This window comes from Aegilops tauschii, chromosome 7 (genome assembly GCF_002575655.3).
Source record: "Aegilops tauschii subsp. strangulata cultivar AL8/78 chromosome 7, Aet v6.0, whole genome shotgun sequence".
NCBI lineage: Eukaryota > Viridiplantae > Streptophyta > Magnoliopsida > Poales > Poaceae > Aegilops > Aegilops tauschii.
The window spans coordinates 491679946-491699613 of NC_053041.3; the positions used below are offsets into that span (position 1 = coordinate 491679946).

Here is a 19668-nt window from a genome sequence, read left to right on the forward strand (position 1 = left end):
ACCCAACGGCGACGCCGCGCTATGGGATTTCCTTCGCGAAAACTGGGATATATTCGCCTGGCACCCTTCTGATATGCCTGGAATCCCACGCAAGCTGGCCAAACATAGCCTCAATATATTAAAGGGATACAAACCAGTCAAACAAGCACTGCGGCGCTTTTCCGAACCCAAACGCCAAGCTATGGGGGAGGAGCTAGCCAAGCTAATTGAGGCCGGATTCATTAGAGAAATAAAACATCCGGACTAGCTGGCAAATCTGGTGATGGTACCAAAGAAGGACAAATCCTGGCGCCTGTGCGTCGATTTTAAAGACCTCAATAAGGCTTGCCCTAAGGATCCCTTCCCCCTCCCCCGCATTGATCAAATCATTGATGCTACCGCAGGACACGACTCACTGTGTTTCCTTGATGCATATTCCAGATACCATCAAATCAAAATGAAGGAGTCTGATCAAGCTGCAACAACATTCATTACCCCATATGGACCATTCTGCTTCAACACCATGCCCTTCGGGCTCAAGAACGCCGGCGCCACATACCAACGCATGATTCAAACATGCCTGGAGAAACAGATTGGCAAGACAGTTGAAGCTTATGTGGACGACGTCGTCATCAAAACTAGGCACGTCAAAACACTAATAGCCGATTTACGTCTCACATTCGACAACCTCCGCGCGTATGACATTAAGCTCAATCCGGAAAAGTGTGTTTTCGGCGTCCCCGCTGGAAAACTGCTGGGCTTCATCGTTTCCAGTAGAGTAATTGAAGCAAATCCAGCCAAAATCCGAGCTCTGTCACAATTGGCTATGCCAATAGACCTTAATCAAGTCCAAAAACTCGCGGGTTGCGTGGCAGCTCTAAGCCGCTTTATCTCTAGATTGGGAGAAAAGGCACTGCCACTCTATCGCCTTCTACGGCGAACCGATCACTTCGAGTGGACGGACGCGGCAACAGTCGGACTGGAAGAAATGAAAACCCTTCTAGCGAGCAACCCAATCCTGGTCGCGCCAAACGTCGGCGAACCCATGTTACTATACATATCGGCAACACATCAGGTGGTGAGCGTCGTGCTCGTCGTTGAACGAGAACAGGACAGACACAAATTCCCGCTTCAGAAGCCAGTATACTACGTATCCACTATCCTTACACCATGCAAATCCCGGTACCCCCATTATCAAAAGATAGCATACGCAGTCTTCATGGCATCCCGAAAGCTACGACACTACTTCCAGGAGTGTTCGATCACAGTGGCTTCCGAAGTACCACTCAATGACATAATAAACAACCGTGATGCCATGGGCCGGATTGCCAAATGGGCCATTGAGCTCCTTCCATTTGATATTACATACAAACCACGTCGAGCTATTAAATCCCAAGTACTGGCTGACTAATGGAGAGAGGCCGAACTCCCTAAAGGGTACGGCACATATTCCAATTGGGTTATGTATTTCGATGGCTCCAAAATGCTGGCAGGGCTAGGAGCGGGCGTCGTTTTAATGTCTCCTACTGGAGACGTCGTTCAGTACGTACTCCAAATATTATACAAAGACTCCAACAACGCAGCCGAATACGAGGCCTTATTGCATGGTCTCGGATGGCTGTCTCCATGGGCATACAACGCCTAGAGGTGCGCGGGGACTCAAACCTTGCAATATCTCAAATAAATGGAGATTTCGATGCCAAAGATTCAAAGATGGCAGCTTATCGTAATGCGGTCCTAAAAATGTTGGCTCGGTTCGAGGGGCTCGAGTTCCATCACGTGGCCCGAGAAAGTAATCAAGCGGCGGACGTTCTCGCTCGTATTGGCGCCAAGCGCGACCCCGTCCCACCTAGTCCGGATCCGAACTGTGGAAAGGCTTTTTAAGCCATCTGTGGTGTGGCAGGGGGAAAGCGGCAACACTAGTCCGGATCCGAACACAACCCCAGATTCCGAACACACAGATATCATCGGCGGTCAGCCACCGAAATAACACCGTCGGCCCATCTCATTATGGCAGTCATTGCCCCATGGACCGAACCCTTCCTGGCCTACCTTAATAGGAAAGAACTTCCTGAGGATCAGAATGAGTCCCACCGCACTGTCCGGCGTTCGAAGGCCTACAAGGTTCACGACGGAGAGCTCTATAAGAAAAGCGCTACCAGAGTCCTTCAAAGGTGTATCTCCGAGGAGGAGGGGCGGAAGCTCCTGGCTGAGATTCATGCCGGTCTCGGCGGGCACCACGCCGCAGCTTGGGCCCTTGTTAGCAAGGCCTTCCGTACATGATTTTATTGGCTGATGGCCCGAGCAGATGCACAGGACCTTGTCCAACGTTGCGTCGGACGCCAACTCCTCGCCAACCAAAGCCATATGCCCCCCACTGCCCTACAAACAATCCCCATCACTTGGCCTTTTGCGGTCTGGGGACTAGACATGGTAGGACCCCTTAAAGGAGGAAGCAATAAGAAAAAATATCTGCTGGTCATGGTGGACAAATTCACCAAGTGGATAGAGGCCAAACCAGTTAAGACGGCCAAAGCCGGACCAGTAATAGACTTTATATCTGGCGTCGTACACCGTTATGGTGTTCCACACAGCATCATCACTGATAACGGCTCCAACTTCACAGCCGACAAAGTGAAATCCTGGTGCGCTAATCTGGGCATCAAGCTCGATTACGCCTTTGTCTATCATCCACAGACAAACGGTCAAGTCGAAAGAGCCAATGGTCTTATTATGAGCGGCATTAAGCCTAGACTAGTGCGGTCTTTGAAAGAATCAGACAAGCACTGGGTTGAGGAGCTCGACTCCGTACTCTGGGGGCTGCGAACCACGCCCAATCGCACTACCGGATACACACCTTTCTTCATGGTGTACGGCGCAGAGGCAGTGCTACCCTGCGACATTATTCATGACTCACCTCGAGTGCGCATGTACGAAGAGAGAGAGGCCGAGCTCGATCGACAGGACAGCTTAGATGCCCTGGAGGAGGAGCGCGATGTCGCAGAAGCCCGTTCTGCATTTTATCAACAACAAGCTTACAGGTATCAAAGCAGAGAAGTGCGGGCCAAAACTTATAACGTCGGCGAACTCGTTCTACGCCTGCCGGAGAATAAAAAGGACAAACTCAAGCCCAAGTGGGAGGGTCCCTTCATCATCGACGAAGTTCTCACCGGAGGGGCGTACCGCTTGCGTGATGCGTCAGACAATCGACTAGAGCCGAACCCCTGGAATGCGGCCAGACTCCGAAGATTCTATGCCTAGCGCCGAACTCTTTGTTTGTCTCCTTCCCCCTATTGTTTCTATCATTTTTTTCTCTCTTTTCGTTTTTTCTCTTTAGCCTTAAAAGCTTTCGTGCGGTTAGACCGTGCACCCCAGACGCATACATCTTCAAGTATGTACGTCTATTATACCTGGGGGCTTCTTGGACAGAAGCTTGCTATTATTATTTTCCGAGCATCAAGCTCATCACATATGCGTTTTCTCCCATATGTACCTTTTCTTCGCCATTATATGCATCGATATGACTTAAGTTTTGGCCAAGCTGGGTTGCCTGGCTCCTGTGCTTATGCCCTACGTTCCCGTTATTTCGGCTAGGGCATAAAGGGAGCACCTCTGCGATTGTTACTGCCGGGTCAACCGGATGTGTACCTCAGACTGGGTGAAGCCGAAAGCTAGCGTTCTTAAGGGAATATTCGGTCGGTGAACTAAAGGTGCTTTTGCATTCGTTCCATCGTGAACCCCCAGAAGCTATACACATTGTGATTTCTTCATCATAGTCCGGACATGCACATCGATGCATGCACACCCAGGGAAAGGAATCCTTAATGGAACTATTCTCTCTGGAAGATGTTTCTTACAATTTTAACGTAATATAAAAAATTAGCCGGATACAACTCGTCTATTTAAGCAACTATGACCCCTACGCCTGGTTTTCACGCATACCCTGGTTTATTTCGCCGCTCAGGTATTCGGAAAACACTCCGCACCTTCGGGTCGAGAGGTCAAAGCGAAAAGGTCGGCCATGACAATCATTTTACAATCCAGCCAGAAGGAAAGTACATAGTCACTTAGGACTCAAAAACTTCCTCCTCTATACCGTCCAACAGGAGGTCTAACTTACAATCCTGTTGGGAATATCTAGCGGCCACCTCTACTTGGTCATATACTAAACTAACGGGAATTTCTTCCCCATTTGACCCTAGCGGTCCGACCGGGCCATGTGATTTGGATCCAGCTTGGTATACCGCGCTTTCACCATGGCCCAGGCCTCTCACGCACCCTCCCGGCAGGCCGATATCTTCCATAGTCGGATACGCCGCCGCGCTCCCTTGAACAGCTCTACAAGCTCCTCCATACTCCCTGGAGGGGAGGCGGATGGCCATAAGGCCTTGGCTACACTCCGCATTGCCTGCCGAGCTTGCTCATGCAATTGCGACAGCCCTTGCAGAAGATCACTTGATGATCCGGACACCTCCTCTTCGGGATGGCCCGTCAACATACCTGCAATCATAGCTATATCAGCTACTTTTACCTCCAAACTGTTATAAGGTAAATTCGGCCACGTACTGAATATGCCGCCTCACAGCTTTTTATTCTCCTTTACGGAGTCGGCTAGCTGGGCCCGCACACCTTTCAGTTCTTCGCCCAGTTCGGTGTTTGAATCCTGGAGTTTGTTTTTCTCCTCTCTGACTCGGGCCAGAACACGCTCGCCTGCGGCATATAGTCTTTTTGCCTCTTTCTCTCCCGCTTGAGCGGTTTTCAACTTCTCTTCCAGTTGATCTGATGATCCTATTATGAGATAAGCAACAGTATTAGCACAGCTGGTATATAATTGTTATTCCTCGATGGAGGGGAACATTACCAGAGGATGCCTTCTTGGACTTTTTCAGTTCGGCGGTAGCAGCATTTAGCTGTGTCCGACACTGCTCCAGCTCTTGAGCTAGTAGGTAGTTCTTCTCCGTAAGAACCTGGTCATACAACGTTCCTTAAATCACTTGTGCCAACTGCTTTCAGTCTCGGGGGCTACTAGCATATGGTTATCCTATTCGAACAAAAGAAACCTTACCTGCACATCTGTTAAATGCTGCTTTGTGGCTCTGCCCAGCCCATCTCGAGCAGCTCGGATGTATGCGTCAGCCGAGCTGAAGGCATCAAACGCATCTTTTGAGAAGCCAAGGTCCCGTAAAACGGCCCTCCGGCGCCGATGATTCGTGGCGCTCTCCACTTCCGTTTTGGTGACGGACATATCTTCTGAGCCCTCGGCCGAAGGACAGTCCGGTGTCATTCCCGTATCGGCCCCCGTCTCTCCAGGGGTCTGCACCCCGATTGTTGGGAGTACGACTGGCCGAATTCCCGGACATAGTTCGGCGAACCTTTTTCCTGATACAGGACAAACATAACAGTCACAGATGGATGTGACTACTAAAGCATACTTTCAAATCCATACCTCTTCGACGAAGGCCCAGCCGTGTCTTCACCGGTCTTCCTTTTAGAGGCCTTGCTCGGCGCAGGAGCCGCTCTCTTTGGAGTCGCCCCCGGGGTAGCATGACGTGCCGAACGCCTCCCCTTTGGAGCATGAGACAGTGCGGTGGGTGAGGCAGTGCGAGGAAACTCTTTGGGGGGGGTTTCTCCTAATGACTTACGTGGGAAGCAGGAAGAAGACCAGGATAATCGGCGACAAGGGCCACTTCCGTGCCATCGTAGCTCGCCTGGTAAAACACCCCTTCTGCAAGTACCACGAATATATCCGGGTCCCCTTCAAACCCAGGATCAAGCTCCCGGTTGTGGTTCTCTGGTTGTGGGGCGGGGCTGTGAAGCCCCTCGGTGATCTTTCGCCGGTGCTGTTATAAATAGACGGATTAAGAATTCATTAAAGATGACTTGGGAAGCGGAATGAGTAAAAGCAGAGGGGTCAGGACTTACCCAGCTGGGAGGGTCATACATAGAGTACCCATCTCTGCGCTTGATGCGAAGGAATTCCTCCTCCTCCCCTTTAAACAGCCCGGCCAGTATCTTGGCCAGAGCGGCGAGGGTGTCCGGACCTTTCCGACCACAGCGGGAGGCGTCGTCCTCCCCATTAGTGCCACATTGGAAGCCCTCTGTATTGAAGTGGCTGAACCCCTCGCACTATTGAGGTCGCCATTACCTCAACCATTGTTAATCCGGACTGGGCGAGTGTCTTTATCTTGCTCATGAGCTGACCAACTTCCGCACTGTCATCCTCTTCAAGACTCCGGGGACGCCAACTGTGGCGTTTCTTTAGCGGAACGCTTGCAAATTTGGGAAGACCCTTCCGAACTTGGTCGGGAAGTGTGACGTCCTCAATGTAGAACCATTCGGAAGGTCATTCTTCAGATGCCTTCCTTGGTGTGCCGGACAGGTATCCGGTATCGGCGATGCGCCATATTTTGGCTCTGCCCACTTCAAATATTGACCCCTCGTGGTTGCGTGGGACAAGACATAACAACTTTCTCCACAGTTCAAAATGGGCCTCAATACCCAGAAATAGTTCGCATAAAGCAACATAACCCGCAATGTGCAGGATAGAGGTGGGAGTAAAGTTGTGCAGTTGGAGGCCATAGTATTCCAGAAGCCCTCGGAGGAACAGATGAATTGGAAATCCGACGCCTCTTAGCAGATAAGGGATGAAACACACTCGCTCCCCCCGGATGGATTGGGGAAGTCCTCCGCCTGGGTCTCGCCATTAAAGGAGGCCAACCCTGCTCGAACAGGGACCAGATCTGCAGGGGGAAGAAATCCCTGCGTTTGCAACTTCGTCAATTGACTGTGGGACACAAAGCACCTCTCCCACTCGCCTTTCTCTGGGTCAGAACGGGAGGAGGAGCTAGGAATGCTAGCCATGTTGGAATGGTCTTTCCTAGCAATCTCTGAGGATTTTCTCCGCGTGGTGCCGAATGGATCTGAGATCCAATCTCTTTAAATAGACGCTCTTTCTTGCATGGCCGGGGTGTTACTTGCAAAAAATACCCTGACCTTCCACATTCGTTCGACACGTGGAAGCTGAAATCATCGATGCACAGAAGCCGAGGGGTGCGGCACTGAATTAAAAGCCGAATACATTACTTGGAAGTCATCGGATGAGGAACCCGACTTGCAATGCCGAAGACAATCTGCACGCCGAACACCTCGTCATTGAAGCCTGGTTCGGGGGCTACTGAGGGAGTCCTGGACTAAGGGGTCCTCGGGCGTCCGGCGTGTTAGCCATGGGCCGGACTGATGGGCTGTGAAGATACGAAGACCGAAGACTGCACCCGTGTCCGGATGGGACTCTCCTTGGCGTGGAAGGCAAGCTTGGCGATCAAATGTGTAGATTCCTTTCTTTGTAACCGACCAGGTGTAAACCCTAGATCCTTCCGGTATCTATATAAACCGGAGTACTTAGTCCGGAGGGGGGAGATTCATTACCGTAGTCATACAAGTTAGACCTCTAGGGTTTAGCCATTACGATCTCGTGGTAGATCAACTCTTGTAACACTCATATTCATCAAGATCAATCAAGCAGGAAGTAGGGTATTACCTTCATAGAGAGGGTCCGAACCTGGGTAAACATCGTGTCCCCTGTCTCCTGTTACCATCGACCTTAGACGCACAGTTCGGGACCCCCTACCCGAGATCCGCCGGTTTTGACACCGACATCCATCACATCATTCTCTAATGATGTGATCTCGTTCATCAAATGACAACACATGTCTATGGCTAGGAAACTTAACCATCTTTGATTAATGAGTTAGTCAAGTAGAGGCATACTAGGGACATTCTGTTTGTCTATGTATTCACACGTGTACTAAGTTTCCGGTTAATACAATTCTAGCATGAATAATAAACATTTGTCATGAAATAAGGAAATAAATAATAACTTTATTATTTCCTCTAGGGCATATTTCCTTCAGTCTCCCACTTGCACTAGAGTCAATAATCTAGTTCGCATCGCTATGTGATTTAACACCAATAGTTCACATCACCATGTGATTAACACCCATAGTTCACATCGTCATGTGATTTAACACCAATAGTTCACATCACCATGTGATTAACACCCATAGTTCACATCGCCATGTGACAAACACTCAAAGTGTTTACTAGAGTCAGTAATCTAGTTCACATCACCATGTGATTAACATCCAAAGAGTACTAAGGTGTGATCATGTTTTGCTTGTGAGAGAAGTTTAGTCAACGGGTCTGCCAAATTCAGATCCGTGTGTATTTTGCAAATTTCTATGTCTACAATGCTCTCCACGGAGCTACTTTAGCTAATTGCTCCCACTTTCAATATGTATCCGGATTGTGACTTAGAGTCATCCAAAGAGTTTGCAATCCCATCTCGCTGAGATCGAGATCCCTATCGGTGAGACCGAACTGATTAGGGTTTCTGGCTATGGCTATGTCAAATGAACTCGGCGGCGTCAGATAGATCAAATCGGTGGGGCCGAGTTTGACTTTAGGTTTAGAACATATGTGGGAATGAGAAAGTGGTTGATGGCCTTTGGAGCATATCACTAAGCATTTTGAGCAAGCAAGCCATTAAGCAACACATCATCCCCTTTTAATAGTATTGGCTTTTTCTATGGACTCAATGTGATCTTGGATCACTAAAATGAAAAAGTAGAGTCTTGAGCTTTTGCCGATATGTGTCCTTAGCATTTTGAGGGGTCCACATCTCTAGTCCATACCATGCCAATCATTGAACTTTCTGAAATGATCATCTTGAAAAAGTATTAGTTCAATGAGCTATATGTTGTTAAGAATTACCTAAAATACCCAGGGATTAGTTTCACTTTCAAGTTGACGGCGCTGGAATCTAGCGGACACGGGGAAGAACCCCGGCCGACGTGCCACAAAGTCTCGGTCTCGTCACTTGCGGCGCTCCGGTTCATCGGCTCGAAAAGCATCCTTGTATGTAAAAGTGCTCCTACAGATTTGGGTATGACGGCAACTCCCCTCTTTCTTCAGTGTTGCCTCGGTGACCGCGGAAGTCCAAGGCGGACAATATTTCAGCATGGAACAAGATTCTGCCAAAATGAAATTCTAGTTTTACTTTTTGTGGAGTCTTTGATGCAAGACTACAAGACATTTATGCATGTCTCTTGCGGTGACATTGTGTTTACTCTTTGCAATCCGTTTTTCTAGTGAAATACATGTGATTACTTCAATAAAATGATGTTTAGAGGTGTGCAATTCTAATGAGATGCATTTCTGGTCTGTAGCTTATGTACGAACTGATTTGGGGGCGACGATTGCAGAATGCCCGTCCATTCGAAACACGGCTCAGCATAATTTCAATAGTACACGGAGAGACGCAACGGCACGGCACGGCACCACCGTCCGTTGCTCGCTCGCACGCAGGGATACGCAACTGCACAACCCATCACGGTCCGGCCCTACACTCCTAGGGAAGATTTTGCGCCCCAGAATGATCTTCCCTTGCCGATGATAACCAACCGCTCCGTTGCTTCGCGCCACATACAACCGCCGCTCTCCCGCCGTCCGCACGCTACTCGGTTTCACTTTCACCCCGCAAAGCCAGGCTGGAGAGTGCTGGCCGCCCCATGGTAATGGCTGCCCACGGACCGAGTCACCGGACCAGCCAGCCGCGGGTTACGCCGTGGGCCGTCGCGCTCGCCGTGCCCACCACCCCCGGTTTGTGTCGCCTAGCCCGGAGCTCATACCGTCCGTCCGTCGCCCCCGACCCTTCTTTCCTACCCGGGCCCGCCCCCCACTGCGACGGCAACCACCGCGGTGGACCCGCCGGCCCGCTCGCGCCCAGTCGAGGCCCTACACGTCGGCGTTCATCACGTGCCTCATCGCCCCTTCTCGCCGGATATATATTCGCGCGCCAGCCGTGCCCGCAGTGTCAGTCAGTGAGTGACGCGACGCACTTGCCCGTACACTGCCAATCCGCCTGAGATATTTTTCTCTCTCTTTGGGGTGAGGGCGTGAGGGAGAGGGAGGCTGAGAGAGAATGCTGCTGCGGAGCGCGTCCTCGCCGCTGCTCAACGCGGCGCGTGTGCCGACGGCCGCGGCGGTGGAGCATGTAGTGGGCCACGGCCACCTCGCGCTCGCGGTGGCATCGCCGGCGGGGCATCACGGGCCGAGGCAGCAGGGGGCGCTCTGCCGCGCATTGTCCGAGGCCGATCTGCTGGCGCCGGTGCAGCTCCCGGCCGCCTCCGCCTTCCTCGAGGAGTTGGACGAGGAGGAGGACGAGGACGTGGTCGCGGTCGGGGTGGCGGCCGTGCCGCTGCGCCGGCTGCTGACCAGCACGGGGCTGGACGCAGCGGGGGAGGAACAGGAGGACGGCGCCGGCGGAGCCCTGGCGCTCCTCGAGGGCGTCGGGGGAGGCGGCGGGCGCGGGAGGGTGTGCGGCGGCTGGCAGGGCGGCCGCGGAGGGGACGGCGACGGCGACGGCCATGACCGCGGCGCCACCGACGCGCGCTACCGGCGGATGATCAGGGCCAACCCGGGCAACTCGCTGCCGCTGGGGAACTACGCCAGGTTTCTCAAGGAGGTGCAGGGGGACGCGGCGAGGGCGCAGGAGTACTGCGAGCGCGCCATCGTCGCCAACCCCGGCGACGGCGACGCCCTGGCGATGTACGCGGGCCTCGTCTGGGAGACCAGCCGCGACGCCGAGCGCGCCGACGCTTACTACAGCCGCGCCGTCCAGGCCGCGCCCGACGACAGGTCAGTCTGCCAGCTCCACCGCGCCACTTCGTTTCTTGCTTGCTTGACATGCGTTTGCGTGACAGTTTCTTGCTTCCCTTGCAGCTATGTCCTGGGATCCTACGCCGGGTTCCTGTGGGACGCCGAGGAGGAAGACGATCTCGACGACGGACAGACTACGGCAGCGACGCCGCCGTTCTTTGGGGCAGCTCAGCCACCCTCCATCAGAGCGGCATCTTAGACGAAGAACCAACCTCGCTACCAGTAAACAAACTGCATCTGGAACTCTGGAAAGTATGAGCGACATCCTGGCCTCCGAGGGAAGCCGCCGCCGTCACCGGCCCGGTCGCGGCAGACCGTAGTAGACTGAATAAACCAAGTCCGGCTACCTGTGTGAAAAATGAATCTGGAAAGAGCACTACAACTCTAAGCTTTGCAGGATCTGCAGCACTGTAGGATAAATATCTAGCCGAGCCTAACAAGGTTTTGCTGTGCTTGTACATGTAGAATGTTCCTGCGGTCCTGCTAAAAATCAGTCGACTGAGATTTAAGTCTCAGTCGACCATGCAACATTTTATGCCATCGTTTGCAACATTTATTCCTACCGGTTGTAACATCTGTCTTGAATAGTTGTAGCATGTCATCCCTCATCGGTTGTAGCACATCTTCTCAACGGTTGCAACATCTTCATTGACGGTTGTAGCATTTCAGTTAAAACGGATGTAGCATTTATTGTTGTTGCTTGTAATGCCGTCGCAACATTTTTCGCCGCCGTTTGTAGCATCTAGCCATGCCGTTTGTAGCAAAACAACCACGCTGACGTCATTCGACTGAGACTTCGTTAAGTCTCAGTCGACTGAGTTCTAGACACACCCATGTTCCTGATAACATGGTGTATGTAGTGTATGTACCACTTGTGAATTATAGCAAACGCCAGAGCTATCTGCCCCAGCAGTTCAGCAAAAGTAGATCCATCTTCCATGCAGGAACAGAATACAAAATTACACTGAATGTCCAAGTTCATCACAGATTGCCGCAAATTTTGCGGTAAAGAAGACAAGCGAAAACGCATGCGGGGAAAAGTCTTGCGACCTGGAAATACAAGGTAGTCATATGCAAATGTTACTAACTACAAATAACACCACTCCCTTGTACTGTTTGAAAAACAACACAAACTGAGAAGATAAACAGTACGTTGGCTGCTTGCCATGCTTCAAACTCCAGGTGATTACACTAATTCAAGCACATGATACCAGCCACAAGTTTACTACCCAAATAACAAAAATGCAGACATGGGACGCTGAGGCATGACTCTCAGCTTTCCGAAAGACTGGACTCGACCGTTTTCTATGCATTGAGCACATGGTCGTCTGGAGTGACTTGAGCACGGATTGGCGTCCGGATGGGATCTGCAGTTGACTTGCTAATTTCTAGCTGTTCTGCAGAAGATATAGAAGTTGCAATGTCAACAGAACCTGTCTGCTCTGACGGCAATTTGGGGAGAGATTTCCGTTGGGACTTCTTCGGAGCAGGTGCTGCCTTGGGGCTGTTTTGGGAGGCCCTTTGGTCGAGGCTCAGACGAACTGGGCGGCTCGAAGGATTGGTACTTACTGCTGTGCCTGCTGAGGTTGTGTTCTTTGAGCGACCAAGCTTTGGTGATCGAGGTCTGGTGGTAGGGACCTACGATGAATAGCAGTAAATAAGTAGCATTCTTCAGAACTAGGACACACCAATAAGCGTTACATGTTGCGAGTTAAAAGTGCTAGTGCAAGTCATGGTAGAAACTTGAACCACCTGTCTACCAGGAAAGCTAACGGTCCATTTTTTAAATACTGTTAACAGTTAACTGCATAATAATTAGGGATGGTCAACTTGCACGAACTCATCAAAGAGGTAAATCTCAGGTAATCAACTGAGTTTCAGATTTACTCAAATATAGTGGCAAGAGACATGGATCATGTGGTGATGGAGATTTTCAGTTTAGTAATTAAACACCCAAAAGAAACTTGCATAATGTCTACAAGAAATGGAATCTCCTAAACAGCTGATGAAGTAACCATCACCTACAGTACACCTGCACTAGCTATAGAAAACAGTACTTTAGGCGTGGAAAAATTGGCTGCAAATAGAACGTTCTCCAGAATTCTTGAACGAAGTAGTCATGCATAACCATGTGACAGCTGTATGTGATGTGACCAACCCATGTGCTAGGGATAATACATTTTATCTTTTAGTTGGTATCATTTAGAGATAAGATAACCCTTAGCTTCAGCCTTCAGCCAATTGGAGATAAGATATTTCCTTGGATATGAAATTTGTTTCGATTCGGTTGTTAGGGCCAGATCCTTGGTGCGTCTATTTTCATTAAGCGGGAAGAACTACAGTATATCTCCTGTCCACTTCGTCTACCCTCTCCCTGATTAGCCATGCAACCCAGCCATCCTCCCGGCTGTCTTCTGTGCTTTACCATCATGGCATGTATACATGAAGCTACCAGCAAGGCAGCACTACTGGAATCACAATTTAGGTGTAGTAAGTATGGTCTTAGATCTTACTAGAAGAATGCAGAAGTTATTCTTATGCAATCCAAGTATTGATAAAAACAATTACAGTATTCTTTGGTTATATATGAAGGTGTTGTAGCAAGACTTAAGTTTCCACAAGACAGCAAAGAAAAGTCTGCATTCAGGAGTTCCCTGCTTTCACAGTTATACAGGTTGCAAATATGCTAATAAGGTCTACAAGGCTGGCTGCGATCGATTCAGTTCTTAATTCGCTTGACAAAATGGAAGGAGGAAGCTCTCCCTGAGCAGGGGTCAAGACGGTTACCTTCTTCAACTCAACTTTGGGAGCTGGTGGTTCCTTATAAAAGCTGGGCATCGGTGCTGCCTTGAAATTCAAACTTTTCCGTAGCTGTCTGAGTTCAGCTTCTTCCATTTCCTGCACGGTGATAAACAAACAAATAAAGCTAACACTATTAGCAATGGACCATACAAAACAATATTGATTCATTTTGAGGAAATGACAAATAAGAATATGGACCTTTGATTTTGCCTGCATGTTGTTTTTCTCCAATTCCTGTGCATGGATCTTCTCCTCGAGCTTCGAGTAGAACTACTTGATTGCAGAATGGGTAAGCAAATGCATGAGATTAAAAAAAATGACAAGTCATAAAAGTTATGTAAGAACAACTTACCTCCCTTCTTTTTTCAGCTCTCTCGTTGCATTTGAAGGCAAATCCATATGAAGGGGTGCTGCCGACCTTCTGAGGCTTTACTCTTTCACAATTAGATTCTTCATCGTTTTTGACAACACGTTGGTTAGATGCTTTCTGAGTTTTCCTCTTCTCCCTGTATTTGAATGGAGAATATGACTGTAAGAAACTATTTTAATAGTGTAAATGCAATAGGTAAGTAGTACAAGGGTTTACGGAAAAAATTAAGTTTTAAAATAATTCTTAGTTGGAATGGAATTAGCTAGACTTGTGCACATGCTAAAGTTGACAATACAGAAAGGAGTTTGAACTGTTTAAGGTTTGACAGATGGAGAATGCATTTAGAGGCTGGTTATATCCAAGTGCATTAGGAGAGAAAGTATATAGCTAGACTCATCCACAGGCTAAAGATGACAGTATCCAATTGAAAATGCAGTGAATGCTTCAGCTTTCATAAATGCAAAATGTATTGAGACGACACTTCTCAATATGGCAACAAGAATCACTTCTAAAAAAATTGGTAGCACGGCAGCAAACAACAGGACACTAAGCATGAATGCAATCCTTTTCGCGTAATTTGAGGCTCAGACCCTTTATGGTATGCAAAAACCATTTTCTTCACTAACTCAATTGTGCTACTAAAAACTAGCTGTCCCAGCTGTACCATTAATAGATAGACTTGTTTTCACTCATATAATCAGTTTACAAGAAGTGCAACCTACCATAATTGGGCACATAGATTGCGGGTGTTAAATCCATAAAGCGGATACAACTAAGGAACCAATATACACACAAGAACAAACAAACAACATACTTTGAATCCTCGAGCGACAAGCTCTCCTTAGCAACTGGTCGGGAATTGCTCTTCTCCGCCTTCTGAATCAAAACAGACCAATCAATTCTAGTAAGATCAAAATGCATTAGACATACCGTTGCATCCTCATATTGGATTTCAGCACTTTAAAAATGTGTATGCAATATCGAAGAAGTAATAGGGGAATGGAACTAAAAAATGAACTTACTTTCTTAACATCAGCATCACCATTGCTTGAAGAGCTATCAACTAAATCTGGATCAGACACTCGTGCAATGGGCGCCTTAGTGGACGGAGAACTCGGAGTGTTTTTCTTAGCTTGACTCTTATCGCCGCTCCGTGGGCTCTGGCGCTGTGATTTGGTAACCTTAGGGGAACGGCTTTGGCTTCCCTAGAACAGATGAAAATGGCAGAAAGCACAAAATTATCACCAAACCATCTATATGAGATCTCAGCAAGGACAATGTATCAACATGGCAAGCTCTCACCTTGGGAACACGGGCCTTTATGTCCTCCGGTTGCGACTTTATGTCCTCCGATGGCGAGGTGGCTTCACCACCCACCTCTTCAGATGGATTGATCACCTCACTCTCGCCCGAAAGCGCCACATCGGCCAACTCCTCGCTGTCTGGACCGTCTTTGGGCAGAAATTTCTGGCTCGCCCCATTGTCAACGCCCAATGCACCCATGGCATCGGCAACCTCGGACACTGCATCCATCTCTCACTACCACCTCAAGCAAGACTCTCGCCTGCTCGTCGGTTTATCAGAAACAACAAAGGCGCGGCGGCTTGCACGAGCTATACCTTCTTAGCTCATCATCCTATAAACTCGCCGCGGCAAGAGAACAACCCCCGAAATCTGCGGAAAGTATACTGCTATAAGTTGGGTCAATCGACAGCAAATTACATGGGGGGAAACGGGATTGGGTTCAGCCGAGATCGGTCATGGAGAACAAAGATCTAGGAGAAGACCGGAGCCAAAGGAACAGCGGTCAACGAGTACTAGGCTTTGCTTACCAGCAAGAGGAGCCGCGTCCGGGCGGATCTTCGCTCCCCGCGAGCCCAGCGGAGGAGAGGACGGAGGGGTGACGGAGGAGACGACCTCCTTCTCTCGGGGTGGTGGGGTACCGGCGGCTGCGGCTGCGGCGGCGGGGCTGGCGACGAGGGGAGACTGGGGAGGGAGGAGGGCAAGCCGGCTGAAAGCAACGAGGAGAAGGGGTGAATCTGGGATGTGACGGCAGAGGGGAGACCTCCCACCAGCTCAGTTTGAGATGGAGACGCGTCAACACTGTGCGTGCAGTGTGCAGCGTCTACCTCCGTGTTCCACGGCTAGCTTTGGCTCCACACTGGTTGCAAAGAGAAGACAAAAAGTTGCATTTTTTTAACACATACAATCGGCACGTACACTCACCACTACGAACACACGCATGCACAACCTGACTTTATGAACACCTTCGAGTTACTGAACCGGCACAACATCTTAAAATTAACGAAGTCACCACAAGCGTTTTGTGAGACATAAACATCTTCTCCCACTTAACGAACATCATCGTAAAACCTAAAACAAATCCAAAAAAATACGAGCATTCGATGTCTAAGTCTAGAACTTAAACCAGATGGATTAGTTCCGCCATAAGAAACGCCGCAAAGAAAGTTGCATCCGATCTCCTTCTTGCTTGGTTGAATCTGCCATCGGTCTTTTTTTTCAAAGGGCAACTCCGACGCGGTTCGTTATAATGGACAGAAAATGTTTGGTGGCACATGCAGACCAGTGACGGGGACGGTCATCATTCAATCGAAGATACCGAATGTTCTGTCAAATTTGAATAGATAATAAAAACAGATGAAATTCATGTAAACCGCGTGATTGTTAGATTATTTTGATATATTACAATTAAAAGGACGAAATTTAACAAAGTTTCAACTAAATTGGATGATAAAAAAACTAAACTACACGAGGTACCGGATGGTGACCTAGTAGAGTCGTAGGCATGGGCTCTGAGGTCGCCGGCATCTCCTTCGTCGTCCGCGCCGCGTTGTCGCTGTTGTTCCAGTCATCATAGTAGTCGTCCTTCTAGTGGTGGAAGCCTCGCCAGGCGTTGTGGCAACCCTGATTGGTCGTCACTGCACGCTCGCGACGCAACCGCTCGACTTCTATAGCCTGCGCGGAGCCTTGGCCACCTCGTCCTAGCGATGACGATCGTCCGCGGTAGTGGACTCCACCCGTGCCCATGCCTTTCAGCTGGGCCAAGCGCTCGCACTCCTCTAGCCACACTTTGAAGAGTTGGTCGTTGATCTAGCGTCGGTGGCAAGAGGAGGTCTCCACGGTTTTACTGGACCGGTCGATGGCCCAGGCCTCCATGAGCGTGGAGCCCGCGAGGACCCAGACTGGCGCAATGTTCGACCTCTCGAGCGACGCCCGACGGGTCGTTGCGATCATCGTGGATGAGGAGGAGTCGATGTTGCCATTGAGGTACTAGGCGAGGCGGTCGTGCGTTAGCGGTCTCTAGGAGGGCTCCTTTTTACAGTGACCAGGGAACCACTGGCTCCCGGACTGCCAACGGGGCGGCAACGGTGGCGCCAGTTCCTTCCCGCGACGGGGATGATGTCTCCGGTAAACGCGCGTCGGGGATGGCGACTCCTCCTTGGCGCAGCGTTCGATTTGGTTTTTGCGGTTGGTCAAAAGTGGAGGCGAGGACGGCGTCAAAGTGCGGCCACTCGAGCAACAGCTCGATCTTCCGCGCGGCCTCGGGAGGAGGGGTGATTGCTGCTACTCCTCCTCCGAGGAGAGCATCTTCATCTTGACCATGGGAGCAATCGATGCCAATGGGGCAGGAGACCATTGGCGGCATCACCATGGTCCGGAGCTCCTGCCGGATCCGAAGTAATGCGAGCAGAATCACTTGTTGCCGTGAAACTTGTTCGTCGTGAGAGCTGGCTGTGGAGGTGCGTTGAGGAGAATAAAGGACAAGAGCAACAACGGTGGGAGTAGGAAATTAGCGGCCAAATAGTCCGGCGGAAAGCTGCCCAGACTGATCGGACACTAAGGGCATCTCCAACGGCAAACCGCAAATTTCCTCCTGCATCCGTCCACGAACAGGAGGGACCAGTTCGCGGACACGGATGCGGGAGGCCGCCATCCAACGCTAGCCGCATACATTTCAAACTCTTATTCAACAAACTGAATGAATTTCATGCAAACTTGGCCATATTTCATATAAACATGACGGATTTCATACAAACCGGATGAAAACGGTTACATTCTGGACATATTTTAACTAAAAAATGCACGTACAGTCGCGCGGAGCTTCACTCCCAGGACACTGTTGGGGAACGTAGTAATTCAAAAAAATTCCTACGATTACGCAAGATCTATCTAGGAGAAGCATAGCAACGAGCGAGGAGAGTGTGTCCACGTACCCTCGTAGACCGAAAGCGGAAGCGTTTAGTAACGCGGTTGATGTAGTCGAACATCTTCACGATCCAACCGATCCAAGTATCGAACGTACGACACCTCCATGTTCAGCACACGTTCGGCTCGATGACGTCCCTCGAGCTCTTGATCCAGTAGAGGGTCGAGGGAGAGTTCCGTCAGCACGACGGCGTGGCGACGGTATTGGTGATGTGATCCGCGCAGAGCTTTGCCTAAGCACTACGACAATATGATCGAGGTGGTAAACTGTGGAGGGGGCACATCACACGGCTAAGAAACAACTGTTGTGCTTTGGGGTGCCCCCCCACCCCCGTATATAAAGGAGGAGGGGAGGAGGTGGCCGGCCTAGGAGGGGCGCACCATAGGGGGAGTCCAACTAGGATTCCCAATCCTAGTTGGACTCCCCTTCCTTTTCCAAGAGGGGGAGAGAGGGAAGGAGGAGGAGAGGGAGAAGGAAAGAGGGGGGCGCCGCCCCCTCCCTAGTCCAATTCGGACTTGCCATGGGGGGGGTGCGGCCCCCCTTGTGGCCCTCCTCTCCTTTCCACTAAGGCCCATGAAGGCCCAATACTTTCGCGGGGAGTTCTAGTAACCCCTTGGTACCCCGAAATATATCTGAATCTCTTCGAAACCATTCCGGTGTCTGAATACCTTCGTCCAATATATCAATCTTTACCTCTCGACCATTTCGAGACTCCTCGTCGTGTCCGTGATCTCATCCGGGACTCTGAACAAACTTCGGTCACCAAAACACATAACTCATAATACAAATCGTCATCGAACGTTAAGTGTGCGGACCCTACGGGCTCGAGAACTATGTAGACATGACCAAGACACATCTCCGGTCAATAACCAATAGCGGAACCTGGATGCTCATATTGGCTCCTACATATTCTACGAAGATCTTTATCGGTCAAACCGCATAACAACATACGTTGTTCCGTTTGTCATCGGTATGTTACTTGCCCGAGATTCGATCGTCGGTATCATCATACCTAGTTCAATCTCGTTACCGGTAAGTCCCTTTACTCGTTCCGTAATGCATCGTCCCGTAACTAACTCATTAGTCACATTGCTTGCAAGGCTTATAGTGATGTACGTTACCGAGAGGGCCCAGAGATACCTCTCCGATACACGGAGAGACAAATCCTAATCTTGATCTATGCCAACTCAACAAACACTTTCGGAGACACCTGTAGAGCATCTTTATAATCACCCAGTTACGTTGTGATGTTTGATAGCACACAAGGTGTTCCTCCGGTATTCAGGAGTTGCATAATCTCATAGTCAGAGGAACATGTATAAGTCATGAAGAAAGCAATAGCAGTAAAACTAAATGATCATAATGCTAAGCTAACAGATGGGTCTTGTCCATCACATCATTCCCTAATGATGATGATGTGATCCCGTTCATCAAATGACAACACATGTCTATGGTTAGGAAACTTAACCATCTTTGATTAACGAGCTAGTCAAGTAGAGGCATACTAGGGACACTCAGTTTTGTCTATGTATTCACACATGTACTAAGTTTCCGGTTAATACAATTCTAGCAT

General features: G+C 49.7%; 2 protein-coding genes across 4 annotated transcripts; one reads left to right on the forward strand and one right to left on the reverse strand.

Moving 5' to 3' along the window:
- Positions 1 to 9845: 9845 nt before the first annotated feature.
- LOC109752730 (uncharacterized) lies at positions 9846 to 11267 on the forward strand. Its single transcript, XM_020311629.4, has 2 exons — positions 9846 to 10674; positions 10759 to 11267. The coding sequence occupies exons 1-2, from the start codon at positions 9959 to 9961 to the stop codon at positions 10892 to 10894; spliced, it is 852 nt and encodes a 283-aa protein (XP_020167218.1). The 5' UTR covers positions 9846 to 9958; the 3' UTR covers positions 10895 to 11267.
- Positions 11268 to 11724: 457 nt separating this feature from the next.
- LOC109752729 (uncharacterized) lies at positions 11725 to 16097 on the reverse strand. Of its 3 annotated transcripts, none has more exons than XM_020311626.4 (8): positions 15700 to 16097; positions 15170 to 15541; positions 14890 to 15072; positions 14682 to 14743; positions 13850 to 14003; positions 13696 to 13767; positions 13483 to 13593; positions 11725 to 12333 (listed from the first exon to the last, which is right to left on the reverse strand). In XM_020311626.4, the coding sequence occupies exons 2-8, from the start codon at positions 15398 to 15400 to the stop codon at positions 12001 to 12003; spliced, it is 1146 nt and encodes a 381-aa protein (XP_020167215.1). In that variant the 5' UTR covers positions 15401 to 15541; positions 15700 to 16097; the 3' UTR covers positions 11725 to 12000. The 3 variants fall into 3 exon arrangements, with proteins under 3 accessions (XP_020167215.1, XP_020167216.1, XP_045086666.1); XM_020311627.4 differs by having other exon boundaries at positions 15170 to 15555; positions 15700 to 15918; XM_045230731.2 differs by having other exon boundaries at positions 15170 to 15558; positions 15700 to 15886.
- Between the last annotated feature and the right edge of the window lie 3571 nt (positions 16098 to 19668).

Coding starts and splice junctions, on each gene's coding strand:
- LOC109752730 (XM_020311629.4), top strand. CDS start 9,959: ATGCTGCTGCGGAGCGCGTCCTCGCCGCTGCTCAACGCGGCGCGTGTG. Junction 10,675..10,758: donor CAGGCCGCGCCCGACGACAG/GTCAGTCTGCCA, acceptor CTTCCCTTGCAG/CTATGTCCTGGGATCCTACG.
- LOC109752729 (XM_020311626.4), bottom strand. CDS start 15,400: ATGGATGCAGTGTCCGAGGTTGCCGATGCCATGGGTGCATTGGGCGTT. Junction 14,004..14,681: donor TTGTCGCTCGAGGATTCAAA/GTATGTTGTTTG, acceptor ATTCAAATACAG/GGAGAAGAGGAAAACTCAGA. Junction 12,334..13,482: donor CCAAAGTTGAGTTGAAGAAG/GTAACCGTCTTG, acceptor TATTCATCGTAG/GTCCCTACCACCAGACCTCG.